The sequence below is a fragment of the Rissa tridactyla genome, chromosome 1, assembly GCF_028500815.1.
Source record: "Rissa tridactyla isolate bRisTri1 chromosome 1, bRisTri1.patW.cur.20221130, whole genome shotgun sequence".
In the NCBI taxonomy this organism is placed as follows: domain Eukaryota; kingdom Metazoa; phylum Chordata; class Aves; order Charadriiformes; family Laridae; genus Rissa; species Rissa tridactyla.
The window spans coordinates 17,196,436-17,211,152 of NC_071466.1; the positions used below are offsets into that span (position 1 = coordinate 17,196,436).

Genomic DNA, 14,717 nt, shown 5'->3' on the forward strand with positions numbered 1-14,717 from the left:
AGGTGGCAGCAGTGGTCCACATACAGGGTAATACCCCAAGACATGACATTACTGCCTAAAGCCACCTCTGTGTTTCTTCTGAGTGTTACCAAGAGATATATCACAGGCTATGCTGGGACAGAATACAGTCAGAAATTCTCTCAATCTCATCCTTTCAAAGTATTTAAATTTGTACAGCATAATTAATACACATGGGAGAGGAAAGAATTCGTTACTCTGTAACCTCACAGTGATTTACAGTCATCTGGAAGAGAAAAGGTCAGGAGCTACAAGGCCAGCTCCACAGATTTCTATAGAGAACTTCGCTGGCAAGAACCTGCATGTCTATAGATTTTAAATTCAGGTGCCTAGATCTTCTGCAAATCCACCTCTTAATCCTTAAACAGACATGTCTTACAAGAAAACCTGTTTAACTTTCATCTCACTTCTCAGTAGTTAAACTTTTGAAAAAAAAATAAGAAAAATGTATTAAGGAAAAATAAATATGGAGATTAAATTATGTTTTACTGTTCCTGGACACTTCCCATGTATTATTCACATGTATCTGAAATTACATCTTTGATAATATTAATTTGCAGAGCTGAAAAGTTGACAAAGGCTGAAATGATTATCTGAATTCACCATCAGAGTGAAGGAAAATCTAAGCCAACACTCCTCTCCTCCAACCAGAAAAGAGAAGCCTCACATATTTTACACTTGATATTCAAATTCGTTCTTGTTAAATTATTACAATCTTCTAACAAGAAATGTACTTTAGAAGAGCAGAGTTTTATCAGAAAGTGTCAAAACTGAGTATTTTAGACTATATACAAACTATTTGCAAAAAAGCCCCAACAACAATGACCAAAGAAAATCCTACTTAGTTTCAGTTACTAAACAAACATTAACTCACGTCTTACTCAGATCAATTCAGGTAAATCTTCTGATGGCATATTCTTTTTTTATTATTATATATAAACACATATATATTATATAAATATAAATTACAATTACATATATAATTATATATAATTACAAAATACTATTTGAACTCCTTTCATTTGGCCACATCAACAGAATATTTGGGATTCCCATAAAACCCTTCCCAAAGTTACTGAACTTTAATATGATCAGAGGACTTTCCTCTGCTGCTAATTTTGAAACAGAACAAGTAATGAATGAAATCTTGCCTCAGTGAAGTCACATTCTCATTGACACAAGTAAGTTCAAAATGTCATTCATATTATGCAACAGCAGAGTCTACTTACTCATTTAGAATCAGATCTGGTGCAAAATATAGCATTTGACCACTGACATGTTTGTATGATCTCCATCCCATTGCAAAAACCATTAGACTCATCCAGGAATACTGGATGAGGGTTATCTGATCATCAATATGTAAATTCCGAAATCCTGGAAATGAAATTAAAAGTTAAAATACTTCATAATTCTCATTTAGACAAGGGTTGAGTAAGTGTTCTGAAATTACAACTTTGAGCTATAAAACTGTGAACACCTAGAAAGAGAAGTGCTTTTGGCAATGTAGCTCTCAGCAGTTTGTGAAATTTGTATAACTGTCTGTCTCACTTTGACAGTTAACCTCTTGTCTTTTTGTTCTGATCCAGTATTTTGAAATGATCAAACCAGAATTAACTTTAGCAGTCAGAAGTGACTATTTCATCAAATAGGAATGCATCTCATTGTCCTTTGGTAAAAATATGAAAGTTTGTAACATGATCACTTTAAACAACTCTTATTTCATACAGATAGCTTGGACTTCAGCGTTCTCAACAAGAGATACAATAAACATCCATATATTAGTATCTTTCTTGCATTTAACTAAAGAGTATTCAGTTGTGTGTTTGCCTTTGATAACTTTTGCTCTTTGATAACTTTAAAGATTGCTATGAAGTATCTGAGTCAATCTAACAGCTTCCTGCCACTGAAAGCAGTGGTCCTCTTCTTCATTACCTGCTCCTGTTACCTCCTCCTTCAAGCAAGCTCTGGCACTCATGCCACCCATCAATGAACTGGTTCAGCTCATGATGCCACCAGAAAGCTACAGAGGGTTAAAAAAAAGGTTTGTTTTCTTCTCACTTAATGAGATGAATCAGTTCAACCAAGCCGTCTGAGAAGTACAAGCTGCAATGGGGAAAAGCAGGGACAGGGACTAGCCTTTCCTGCAGCAGTGAAGTGTCAAATTGAGCTTACATTAAACCATATTTCCAGGTTTTCTGGTCAATATGTTGATTTTGATCCACTCCAGGATCAGGCCCCTATGACCATACAGCGCATGTACATATGTACACTGGATTTTTTTTCTCTTCATACATTCAGTTACTTCTCATTACCAGTCTATTTGCAAGCTGCTTAGTCCTAACCGGTACTATTTTTTTCTGTTGCTTTCAAAAATTTGTTTTAATAAGAATAAAGAATATGCAGAAATATAAGCATTTTTTTTCAAATCAAAAGAATGAATAATAGAGTAGGAGGGGTTAGGGTGGAAAGGCTGCTATAACAATCACGTACAGGAACTCTCTGGGCTTCTGTTGTTTTTTGGAGTGAGTCTAGATATGCAGATACATTCCTTTAAGAGTGCCCTCCTATTAAAACGTCTTTGATTGATGCGTATGTTATCTGATGAAGTGGAAGGTTAATAATTTTAGAATTTGTTAAGAATTAATTAACAGGCAGAGAATAGTATTATCTTTTGACTGCTCATCCTATGACATATTTGCTTAACCAGAATTCAGTACATGTAAGAAGTGCTATTACCTGGTAGCAATTTAGACCACTTGACTACACAAAGAAGTTGCCTCTCACAAAGATGATTTAGACTCGTCAGCAAGGAACTTGGTGTTTCGGGTTTTGTATTGTCATAACCAGCATAGACGACTTCTGGCTCAATGCCTCGCAGAACACTTATCATTGGGGGAACAAACTGTATTTCTTGATTTGGAGAAAAGGACAGCCTTTGGGTTAGGGATTGGCTTTCATCTTGAAGAGTTGCTGGCTGCTGGAGCGCGACATCTAATGTTCTCACCACCTTAATTTTGTTAAACTTTTTAAATTTTCGACCTGAAAAAGAAAATTGTTGATCTGTTAAAAAGAATTAACCGGAAACGTTCACATTTTCCAGTAGTGCTGGATTACACTTTTAATCTACACAAGGAAAGTAGAACTGTTTTCTGAATATTTTTTTCTATTTTTGACTGTTTATATAATTAAGAAATAATCATGGAAAATTCTTAAGAGTTTCTCCCTCTGTATCCTCCTCCCTTCACTAAGAGATGAATGGCACCCACCCATTTAAATTATTGCCATGAATTCTAGGTTACAGTAACCTCATAAAGTGTTTACTGGTTCAGTTCCCACTGTTCTATCATATGCCGACAGCTGAGCCAGCTGGCTCTACAATCCAGTTTCTACTCGATGTTAATTAAGGATACTTCTTCTTTCTTCTCCCTAATATTCAAAACCAAAAATGCTAGTAACTAATTACTACACTGAGAAATTCCTTTCCTCCACTTCCATAAAGGCATTTCAGTCTCACTGCTGAATTTCGCTTTTAATGATCTGTAATGTAATATTTTCCTCCTGTTTACCAGAAAGAAAATAGAATTCAGGGGATGAGTGAAGAGCCAACAAATACTGTAGAACCACATGTCAACACTTACAAAACTCTTCACTTTATAGAGAATAATTTCTCTTTCTCAGTATTTGCAATCCTTATTTCCCTACCACAGTCCTTTGAAGAACACTAACTAAAAAAAAATAACAGTTGAACTGCCTTCCCAAAATAAGCATGGATACTACATCTGGTATGGCAAACATACGGAGCTCTAGACAGCAACTCTTCAAATTTCTTTCATGGAGACAGTCTAGAGGTGCACCATACAGACACAGAAAATCAAGCCTTCAAAGGCTGAAAGACAACATCATCCTCAGTAACATCCTACCATATTACACATTTCACTAAAAAGGTAAATCCATGTAGAGGTGGCTGCACGGAACACACGCACTATGAACAGAACCTCAAAGGTGATGAAAACCCTGTTGGATCATTAAATTCCTCAGTTTTGCCAAACGAGTTTTGCTTAGTGAAAAAAGGGTGTCATAACAAGTAAAAAATGCAATAAAGATACTGGTATTTATGGTCCAATTTAGATCACAGTGGGACAGTAAGAGAGATGCAATGTAACTGCAAACAAAGGGTAAATCATGCTGCCAACAAAGAAAAATAAAAAATTTACATGCTTCAACCTTAAAGAAAACAATAAGGAGAAGGTTCTGCTCCAAGAAAATGCAGAAATCACATAAATATTTTTACTTGTTGAGGTGTTGCATGCTTTAACAATAACAGAAAAAGAGATCCACCAAGTTTCACTGGATGAAAATAAAACCTGTGCCTATCAAATTGCTGAACCACTGAGAAACTGCATCATAAAATGGCAATATGCAAAAACCACTCTATTAAGAACATGAGCCAGCAGTGTGCCCAGGTGGCCAAGAGGGCCAATGGCATCCTGGCTTGTATTAGAAATAGTGTGACCAGCAGAAGGAGGGAGGTGATTGTCCCCCTGTACTCAGCACTGGTGAGGCCACACCTTGAGTATTGTGTCCAGTTCTGGGCACCTCAATAGGGGAGAGATATCGAGGTGCTGGAGCGAGTGCAGAGGAGGGCAACGAAGCTGGTGAAGGGCCTGGAGAATAAATCTTATGAGGAGCGATTGAAGGAGCTGGGACTGTTTAGTTTGAGGAAGAGGAGGCTGAGGGGAGACCTCATCACTCTCTACAACTGCTTGAAAGGACATTGTAGAGAGGTTGGTGCTGGTCTCTTCTCACAGGTAATTAGCGATAGAACAAGAGGGAATGGGTTCAAGCTGCAACAGGGTAGGTTTAGGCTGGACATTGGGACAAAATTCTTCACAGAAAGAGTGGTCAGACACTGGAATAGGCTGCCCAGGGAGGTGGTGGAGTCACCATCCCTGGATGTGTTTAAGACTCGTTTAGATGTGGTGTTAGGGGATATGGTGTAAGGGAGAACTTTGTAGAGTGGAGTTGATGGTTGGACTCGATGATGCCAAGGGTCTTTTCCAACCTAAATGATTCTATGATTCTAAAAGGCGAAAAGTAATAAAGCATAGCATTATACATCTATTTTGTTGAATTAAAGTCCAGTTTATAACACGCATATCAAATTGTTTTTTGAAAAATGTTACTTTTATTTACAAGTGAAAGATTAGACAAGGGAACTTATCACATCCTAAAGGAAGGAGACAAAGACTTCTCCATCTCTTACTGCCTTCTTTTTTAGTTAAAAGTAGTGCCGTGCTGTCAGAATGCACCAAAGAGGCCCTCGGACACTGGGGCAGGGAAGCACACCTCATCTTCAGCACATGCTCTGAATCCTTTCTCATCTGTTTATAGAATGAATCGAGAGATGCTGACGGACTCAGACTCACCTATTACTTTCCTCCTTGGAAAGTCCCTGTTTTCCAATCTACACACTTAAGCCAGAAAGGTTTGACAAAAATGGCCTTACTTAGGAACGCACCTATTCCACTTTCTTCAGGTGCTCCTTTATCATGGAAAATAGCAAGTTTTATGAAAATCCAGTGTCTCCATTTTGGAAGACCTAGGATGCACGCTTTAGAGAATTAAATTGTCCTTTTCAAAACATTCATTAATACACAGGTAGTATAACTTCAAGCAAACATGGAAGGATTTCTAATGTTATTTCTAAATATTTTTTACAGAACAAATTCTGTTACTTTAATTAATTATTCTTGATGTACACTGGCATAACTGGAGGCAGAATCAATCCCCTTGTTTGAGAAGCAGACGGGATTGAGCAGATGAACACGATCTAAAAAGCCAGTATCTGCTTTTCAAAAAAAAAAAAAAATTTGTTTTATCCCATCATAAATATTCATGTTTATAAATTTCACATACAAAAAAGTAAGCTGTATACAAAAGTGCAAAACTTCATTTTAAATCTAAAAAGTATTTAAAATCCAAAGGGAGTATACTAAACAAAATTTCAGAAATGCACTTTATTGATAGTATAAATATGAGTGACGGGCTCTTCATAACACTCATCATCCAATGAAGTCAGGAGTCATACTCCCACGAACTTAACTGTGAGTTTAATTAGCTTAGTATCAAGTGCCCCAACAATCTTATGCTCATTTTATCACTTGTGGTAAACATACAAATATTTCTAACTAGTGACTCCTTAGTAAAGAACAAAACACAAACTTACACTTTATGTTACAGCTGAACTAAAAAAAAACACCCCAAAAGAATAGACAATACATTATGACTAGAAGACCAGGGCCAATTTCTATCATAACAAAGCTATACATAGTCCTAAACATGCTGGGAACTTCCCACTAACTATTGTTTAGGCATGAAGGAAAACAGAAGGAACAATGCATTTGATAGTTCATAAATAACGATTTCGGGTATTTTCTGAAATAATGGCTTCAGATACTTTTACAGTTCAGAGAACAAGTAAAGAAAGAAACCAAACAGATTGCTTATCACATGGAAATGTTAGTAGTTAATAAGTACCCATGTTTCCAAGTGATTAAATGTATCAGAATTAATGTCACATTGGCTTGCAGAATTGCTTATGTGTTTATTTCTAATTATGTTGCTTAACAGCCACCAGTAAAGCAACTTCACTTGTTACCTGTCTACTGGAGAGGTGACTACCAATAACTCACAGTAAACTTTCCCATCTATGACCATGTCAAATTAATGCAAACTCTTAAGGACATATGGAAAACAACAGAGATGTGACAATAGCTTAGTTTTTCAATTGCTGCTTAAAAAAAAAATCCAGATAATTTCCTGCTGTAAGATAAACAAATGTCTCCACTTAGTCCTATAATGTGTAAAGAATACTAATCTACTTTGGCAACTATTCATCTTAATAATAAAAAAACCTGTCTGCGCATATTAGACAGCACACCTTTTCCTCGTAACATTTTCATTAATTTGTTTTAAGATAGCCAACCGCTCAGGCAGTTTCTTAGTACTCACAGTTCCCTTACCTTCGATTACATAAATAGCATATGTATAGTGTTTGTGTACTACATGTACCTAGAAAACATAAAGAAATTAAAAAAAATAAAATCTACCTAATCTCATCATCAAATATATTACGATTTTCTCCTAAATACAGAATTCTGTATTTTAATCCACAGAACCATACTGCCAATCAGACGTTACTGATAGTAGACATTTCATATTAAAATGGCCAGGTTTCTAGTAAAAGTCTAACATCTCACTATCCTTCTCCATATCCTGTAATCAGGTGAAAAATGTCAATGATTTATTATTCTTGACAGAACACTGTGGCTCTGACTTTAAGGTCACTATGCTCTTACTTTTTGTGCAGGAGAACAAGCTGTGTACACCTTAGGAGGGTGTATACAAAATAAAGGAACAAAGCAGCAAAGCAGAAGTAATACATCTTGATTTTAATAAACCCTTTGATGCTACCTCAGAAAACATTACCTGGAAAATTAATTCAAATTTGTCTCCATGTAATCATTGCAATGTGGACTGTAAACTGACTTAAAACAATGAAGAAAATGATAATTTAGCAACACAGCAGAACAAGGAATCTGTAAGAGTCAGTCTGAGAAAATGAGATTCACTGATAGGAAATAAAAGAGCCGGGTATTTGTTTATTCCAGGACCTGACACAACTGCCTGCTGTCCTATTAGGTAGTTGATTAGAAAGGGGAGAGATTAACCTCTACAGTTATGACACAATAAAACTCAAAGACAACTAACACTCCTGCACAGAATGATAACTAAGGAATTAGGAAATATATGTTTTCATTGATACTTTCTATGTAAATATTAAGAAAGAAGAAACAGTCCGTATAGTGAAATCAGTTACTGAAGCTATTTGTTGCTTTCCTATAATTTACTTAAAACTGACTACAATTTATTTTAAAGCAATTCAGGGTCATTTAACTGCTTTGAAATTAGGGTCGGAAAATGGAACCGTTGTCACTGTAACGTAATATTATTCTTTATCTATATGGTTGCCGCTCCGTAACATTCAGTGGAAGATAAGTGTACTTCTCCCAGCAGTAAGTTTAATTTAATTACTGTAATAAGAATCTTTAGAATGTTATAGTTAACAACCTGTAAAATCTTAGTCTTTCTCACCTTGATTAAGCAATATTGGAGGTCTGTGTTTAGTAACTGAAGGCTAGCATTAAGAAACTACGTAGCAGGAGTAAAAGAACAAAAGTATATCTGCATAAGTTCAGAACAGCAGAAACCAGAAAATGCACAAAAACAATTTTAAAATATAATAGGCTGTAAACACGAGAAAAGATTTAAAGTATTGACGATTCTGATTTGTTAAAAATATTCAAGGATGTTTCTAAGTATGTAATTTGTTTCATGAATTGGAAATTTGCTTATGGACACTTATGTCCTGGGGAAAATTATCCAAGCTCAGTAGTATCCCATATATGAACCATAGTGTGTTACCGGGACGGCAAGTCACGGGTAGGAAATATTGCTCGTGTGATACAATAAAGGAAGTATAAGAAATGGCAGAAGAGCAAAAGTGACAAAGATGACAGTAACAGTAAAAGAGCATTATGGTTAAACAGTCTATCTTGAGTCTTTTTGTTGTTTTGGATTTTAAATCCTCATTTACAAATAATATAGTCTCACTCTAGTTTTCCTCTTTTTTTTTGGCCTACACTTGTCTTTTCTTCCCCTTTCAGTATTAAGCGCTCCATTTCAATCTGCGTAGAATAATTAGCTGCCTAATCCCCCCAGAACTGTCTACATCATTAAGAGCACCTGAAATATTACACTCAACCTGATGCAGCTAAAAAACACCTAGCTATGCCACAGTCCTGCCTCCATTTGATAAGTCCTTTTTCCCATTGCTTTAATGGTTTCTTCTTCTTCCTATTTGCTGCCAGGTCAATTCTTTCCAGAAGATGGGGTAGGTGAGGATATCAGGGCAGAGATCTGATGAGATTTCATGCCCCTCTGAGAACTAGAGGAACATCCTCCTCAAAAAATGGAAGGCAGCTTTGATGAGGTATATTTAGAAAAGGGCTAAACACCACAACAAAATGGCTAGATAGAACAACCTAGCTTTAAATACAAATCTGTTTAGTACTAGCTGAAAATAAAGGTGATCCAAAGAGAAAGAGCAAGTTTTTACTCTCTTCATACATGACGGTAAAGAACTAAGAGTCAGAGCATCTTTATCCTCAGGTTTTGGTTTCAAGTATGAGGACGTAACATCCTCTATGAAGACACGCTGTTGAGGACACACCATCTCATAAATATTGCCAGCAAAAACGTCCGACTTTTTACCTACACCTAGAGCAAAATGTATAAATTAAAAAACACCAGGAACACTAGTATCCCTAAATGTATGCAAAATGTAGGATGAAATCAAGCCTCCTGGCTACTTCTATACAGAATTACTGTGCGAAACAATGCTGAAGCAAAAGTATTGGCTGATGCTAGAAAGTCATCACCCACTCTTCTGCTTGTTGAAACAGTGCTGCTTGTGATGTTAAAATACTTGGGGTTTAGTTATTGGCGTCATCTGGGCTATCATACATGAAAATTCAGGTTAGATCATCATCAAACTCTTGGCTGTGCACAACTCACAGACGGGAATGAAGTTTTATCTGTATTAATTTACACCAGTTAGAATGATGGCATGGGGTGGGTTGGAAGGGACCTTTAAAGATCATCTAGTCCACCCCTCTGCCACAGGCAGGGACATCTTTCACAGATCAAGTTGGTAAAACCTTACGGGACAACCTTACAAGTTGTCCCAAACTTTACAAGACAGACATTATATCTGTCTCTTCCTCCTTTCCTGAGGCTCCATTCTTACCACACATTTTCCACAGCCCACTCTGGACCCCTGCCTCCTTGGCTTTCTCCCCTTCCAGACCCTGAGGACTTTTCTGTCACCTGGGCAAACAATCCTTCAGGTTCAGGGTGAAAAGTCTGCCTTTATAGTAATATTGTTTCTCTAATGCACTCCTATCCCCGCTCTAAATCACCGCCTCTCTCTGAGAAGGATCCAAAGGCCAAGTTCTCTTGCTTTCGTCCCTTTTGCCCCAGTCCAGTGCCACCAACATGCTTGTCAGCTCCATTTATTTACTGAGAGGCGGTGCAGGAAGGATGAGAGACAGTAACACCAATTAGATTGATGGCTCTCGTTCCTCTATCTCCAGTGCTGCGGGGTGAGAGGGATGCAGTTCGGAGAAGACGACTCACCAGAAAGGCAGCACTGAAGGTCTAGGGAGGCTCAGGGGTACAAGACAGAACATGGTCCATACCGCAGCACCGCCTCTCCTTCCTCTCATCCCACCGGCTGTTCCCTGGAGCTGCAGCACTGTCGCTTACGGAAGATGAAGTACCAAGAGCCAGCCAGCACTCCTCACTGGTTGGGAACTACCGATTTGTATCAGTATGAAAGGTAAGAATGACACAATGGCCACGTGTGCAGAATACTCCAACTCCATACAGTACTACCGGAGCTGAAAGCCTACAGCTGTGCAATCAAAATGTCAGTCTGACAACTACACACACGTTGTAACTTATGAATGAGCACTGAATGGCAAGATAATGAAATTACGCACAGTATATAATGCCAGTTCTTACTAAAAATGCCAGTTCTTCCTGAAAAATAATACATAAAATGCAGAGAGGCAGATGTTTGATTCACAAAACCAAATTATTTTAGAAAGAAAGAAAGAAATCAGGTTTTTCTCCTTCCTTTTTTTTTTAAATTCCCTTTGAGAACACATTCTTTCTATCATCTTCATACAGCCATTTTCTTACAGTCTTAGCCATGTATATTTCAAGCTTTGTGCTGATCCAAAACTTTGTATACCTAAAGTTCTCACGAAAAATATGAAAAAAATACAGGAAAAATATGTATCACTCCTGCACGTTAGCAAGGCAAAACTTGCTATAACTCTACCTGATCCTATACCATTTTCTCCCTGCAGGCTTTCAAAGGCATAGTGCTCCATTTTGATTAATTTTGCATAAAAAATGCAAATCTGTTATGGCGAGAACTAATATAAAGATGGAAATTCCCAGCATCTAGTATGCCAAGTCTGTAGTGTTGCTGCAATGACTGCCTGGCCCTCTTCTGTGGAACGGAAGGATATAATTTTGTTGACATGCACTCGAAGCAATGATGAAGAGCACATCACAAGACAGAAGGGGATAGTACTGATTCCTGATTTTAGTGTCAATCTCAATTTGCTTCTTCATTTTTTACCTAAATCAAACTTTCTGATCCAAAATTATTAATAAATACACACAAAAGACACAATTCCTGCCCTTGCAAGAAAATGAGTATATGGGTACGCAGCAGCAGAGACAGATTCCTACAGGAAGGTATTTTTGTTTCAGGATTTATAGACTCAATAAAGAAAAATTATGAGCAATTTTAAAACGTCAGGTCATTCTTCAAAAAATAACATTTTAATGTGGTTCTTTCCTTTACAGTGTCAAAGTAATGCTGTTTGAACTTGACAGATTGAAGGTAGTGTCCTTGACTGCCTATTTTTCTGACTCAGACTTGAAAAGCAGCTCACCTCCCAGGACCATACCGGCTTGACAGCACTTCCTCAAGCGACACGCAGGACAGTTCTTCCTACGGATTTTATCGACTATGCAGTCATTTCTTCCAGCACATAAATAGTTGTGCTGCCCTGTAGAGGCAAGAGAAAAACAGGGTTAATGCTATGGTTTTTAACGTGACAAAATTAGTTGTGTATAAATTTCAAAAATAACAGAGGATTCAAAAATGTATACTTGAACCATTAAAATTTGACCCCTTCATTTTATGCTAACTTTCAAATAACCATGTGTTACTATTTAAATATAGTAATTTACTTGGCCTGTTGAAGAGTGAAACTCGCCATTTACAAAATTCCAAAATAACTAGCAGACAGTATGAACTGCTTAAATTATTGTACTATCAATCATATCATCCTCTATTCATTTCTGTATTTTAGTTTCTTAGCAGTACCTAACGTGAAAGCATGAAAACAACAAAAAAAGAGTATTATTCTGAGAGCAACAAAATGGATCAAAAAAGCATGGACAAAGTGCAGAAGTACCAATATCATCGATACTTCCTTCATGGAATACTGTGGATGCGGACCTCCAAATGTAACAGTCATCAACACCAAACCTTTTAAATTTTCACCAATTTCTAGATCAGTATCACTCTGAGGTAGCCATCTGATACAGCAAACAAATCCGAGGTGATTATTCTACGCAGATGCTGTATTCAGCTGTCTTTATAACCCTACTCTGTCCTATCTCTGCGCATCGTAAAATGAGCAACTGTCCACCAATAACTTTTCTCCGCAGAAGGAAGACAAACTGAAAACGAATCCTCAGATGAAAATGTAAGAGAAAGAAGAACATTCTATTCCAGCAAAAGAAAAGAGCTAGTGCTAAACCATGTGAAACAATGTATTTGTTTCTGTGCTAACATTTTTTTAGATAATTAATTTACTTCTTGCGCATACCTTTAAGAACGACTTGTTTGGTTTTAGTGAAAGAAACCCAATTGCCTGAAATTCATTTTGATAACAGTTTCTTTTTTTTAGAAAACAACAAGTAAATAAAAACAGTTGCCTTACACATTGCCTGGCATCTAAAAAGAATTTAGTAATGCAGTAAATCAGAAGAAATTCTCATTTGCTTTCCGCCATTAATTCTAATCCTGGATTCCTTCTTACAAGAAACATTACCAAAAGTAACCAAACTAATAAAAACCTGTCTCGCTTTTGGCAGTAGACCAGGAAGCAAAATACATCTTCCTTGGAATTATTTGCAGTTCCTCCTCGTCTTGCTTTGCTTTCATTAGCTACAAAAGCATTCAGTCTTTTGATGAGCAACAACAGTTTTAAGACTCTGTTAGTTTAACTAAAATCTATGAAGCATCAGATTGTCTCTGCACTGTGGCATTCTGATGCTTTAATATAGTCAATTTACAAAGGAACACTTAAGCATAGGTCAAGTTTGTTTGTGGGTGTCTTTGTTTTGTGGGTTTTCTTTGGTCCCCTGAAAGGTATCTCCTTTGGACCTGTTTTCTAGGGAGTCCTTTGAGCCTACACAACATAGTCTAAGTCCATATAACCCATGTCCGCTGCAAGGCCAAAAAATGGACCACGCATTTCCAGTATGGCAGTAAATAGTCAAAACAGCTGACAATGCTATAGGCATTCCAGTTGTACTTTTTATCCCTATAATGACAAAGAAGAATACTCATCTACCAAAGACAATGCCATATCGTGAAATATTACTCTTCAAGCACTCCGAGAACACCGTTTATATGTCCTAGAATTACTTCAGTATTGAGAATTCTTTCTTGATATGAGTATGCAATTTGTCTAAGCAACACCCAAGTGCGTGCTCGAACTGCTAAAGGAGGCTAAGGACTTTGAGTAGATGTAGTAATGACAACACTGTTCCTGCAGGAATAGGAAATTATCTAGAAAAACAGAAGTTAATAGCTTGATTTATATTGATACCCATTTTAATAGCGTATATTATTTATATAGTAGTATTTTAAAATTATGCATCTAAGATTAAGCATTACAAATCAAGGGTGCAATACATTGTAAAATTTTAAATTTACAGTTACACATTTAAGTTTAGCAACAGCTCTTAAAAACCTCTTCATAATTTATGGGTTATCAGTAGATCCAACTTCCACTTCAATTGAAAATGAATGAATGAATTCATCATCTCATAACAACTCACAAACTGCTTATTCTAAATCCAAGATTGAACAAAATTTTTCACACTGCAAAACAAATTGTAAATAAATCACTATTATGAAAACTACTCTTCTACGTGCATATGTTCTAGAGTTTAAGATTAGAAAGGATTAAATAATCTCTCTGTCCAGCACATACCATGGAAGAAATGAAGTCTGTTACTGGAATTCAGGCATATTAAGAATTTGCTTTGATCTTCAAAAAGTGAATACTCTTCAATTCCTATTTATTTCATAAATTGTATTTAAAAATCTAATAATGACCAATCTTTATTATGTCTTCACCTGGTTTATTTCTTCCATAAAGCCTCCATGACGCTAGCATTAGAAAAAAGAAACAAGAAACAGTCAAAACCCTGCCAACCCTACCCTCCCATGAGATTATGGTGATAAAATCTTAGGCGCTTCTTGTTTCTTACTGTCAACCACTTCCTTGTTCTCAAGACTATAAAAAATACACGAGTCATATCCTGAGCTTGAATTACACCTTCATGTGAGTTTTCCACTCCACTTGCCTCCATTCAATCTCTCCCCAACACCTCCTGTCCTGAAGTGTATTCCACTCATTCTGATTCAGCTGCAACTTATCTGGAAAACACATAAGGTTCAACGATATAGAATTTTTCATAGTCTCATCTGTCAGGGATTTTTTTCATTGTCTCAATCATCTGATTGGATCTCGTATCTATAGATAAATGTGAGTCAATGTTCTCATCTGAAACTGCTTCCATCATTGTGCAGAGCTGGGTTCTGAGAAACTACTACTTGCATGACATTAATATTTAAGTGGCGGCAACCATCTGAAGGACAGATTGTGTAAGAAATGGAAAACATGCCAGATATTTGGTTAATTTCAAAATTATGGACCAATACTGACATAAAGGTGTTTGGAATGTTTTCATGGAAT

General features: G+C 36.7%; 1 protein-coding gene across 1 annotated transcript in view; it reads right to left on the reverse strand.

Annotated features, from left to right (window-relative positions):
• Positions 1-14,717, reverse strand: part of PGR (progesterone receptor) — a 40,673-nt gene that overhangs the window by 12,281 nt on the left and 13,675 nt on the right. Inside the window, exons 4-6 of the mRNA XM_054220961.1 lie at positions 11,610-11,726; positions 2,755-3,057; positions 1,248-1,392 (exon numbers count right to left, since the gene is read on the reverse strand). Coding sequence (XP_054076936.1) covers positions 1,248-1,392; positions 2,755-3,057; positions 11,610-11,726 — 565 coding nt within the window. The remainder of the gene's footprint in view (positions 1-1,247; positions 1,393-2,754; positions 3,058-11,609; positions 11,727-14,717) is intronic.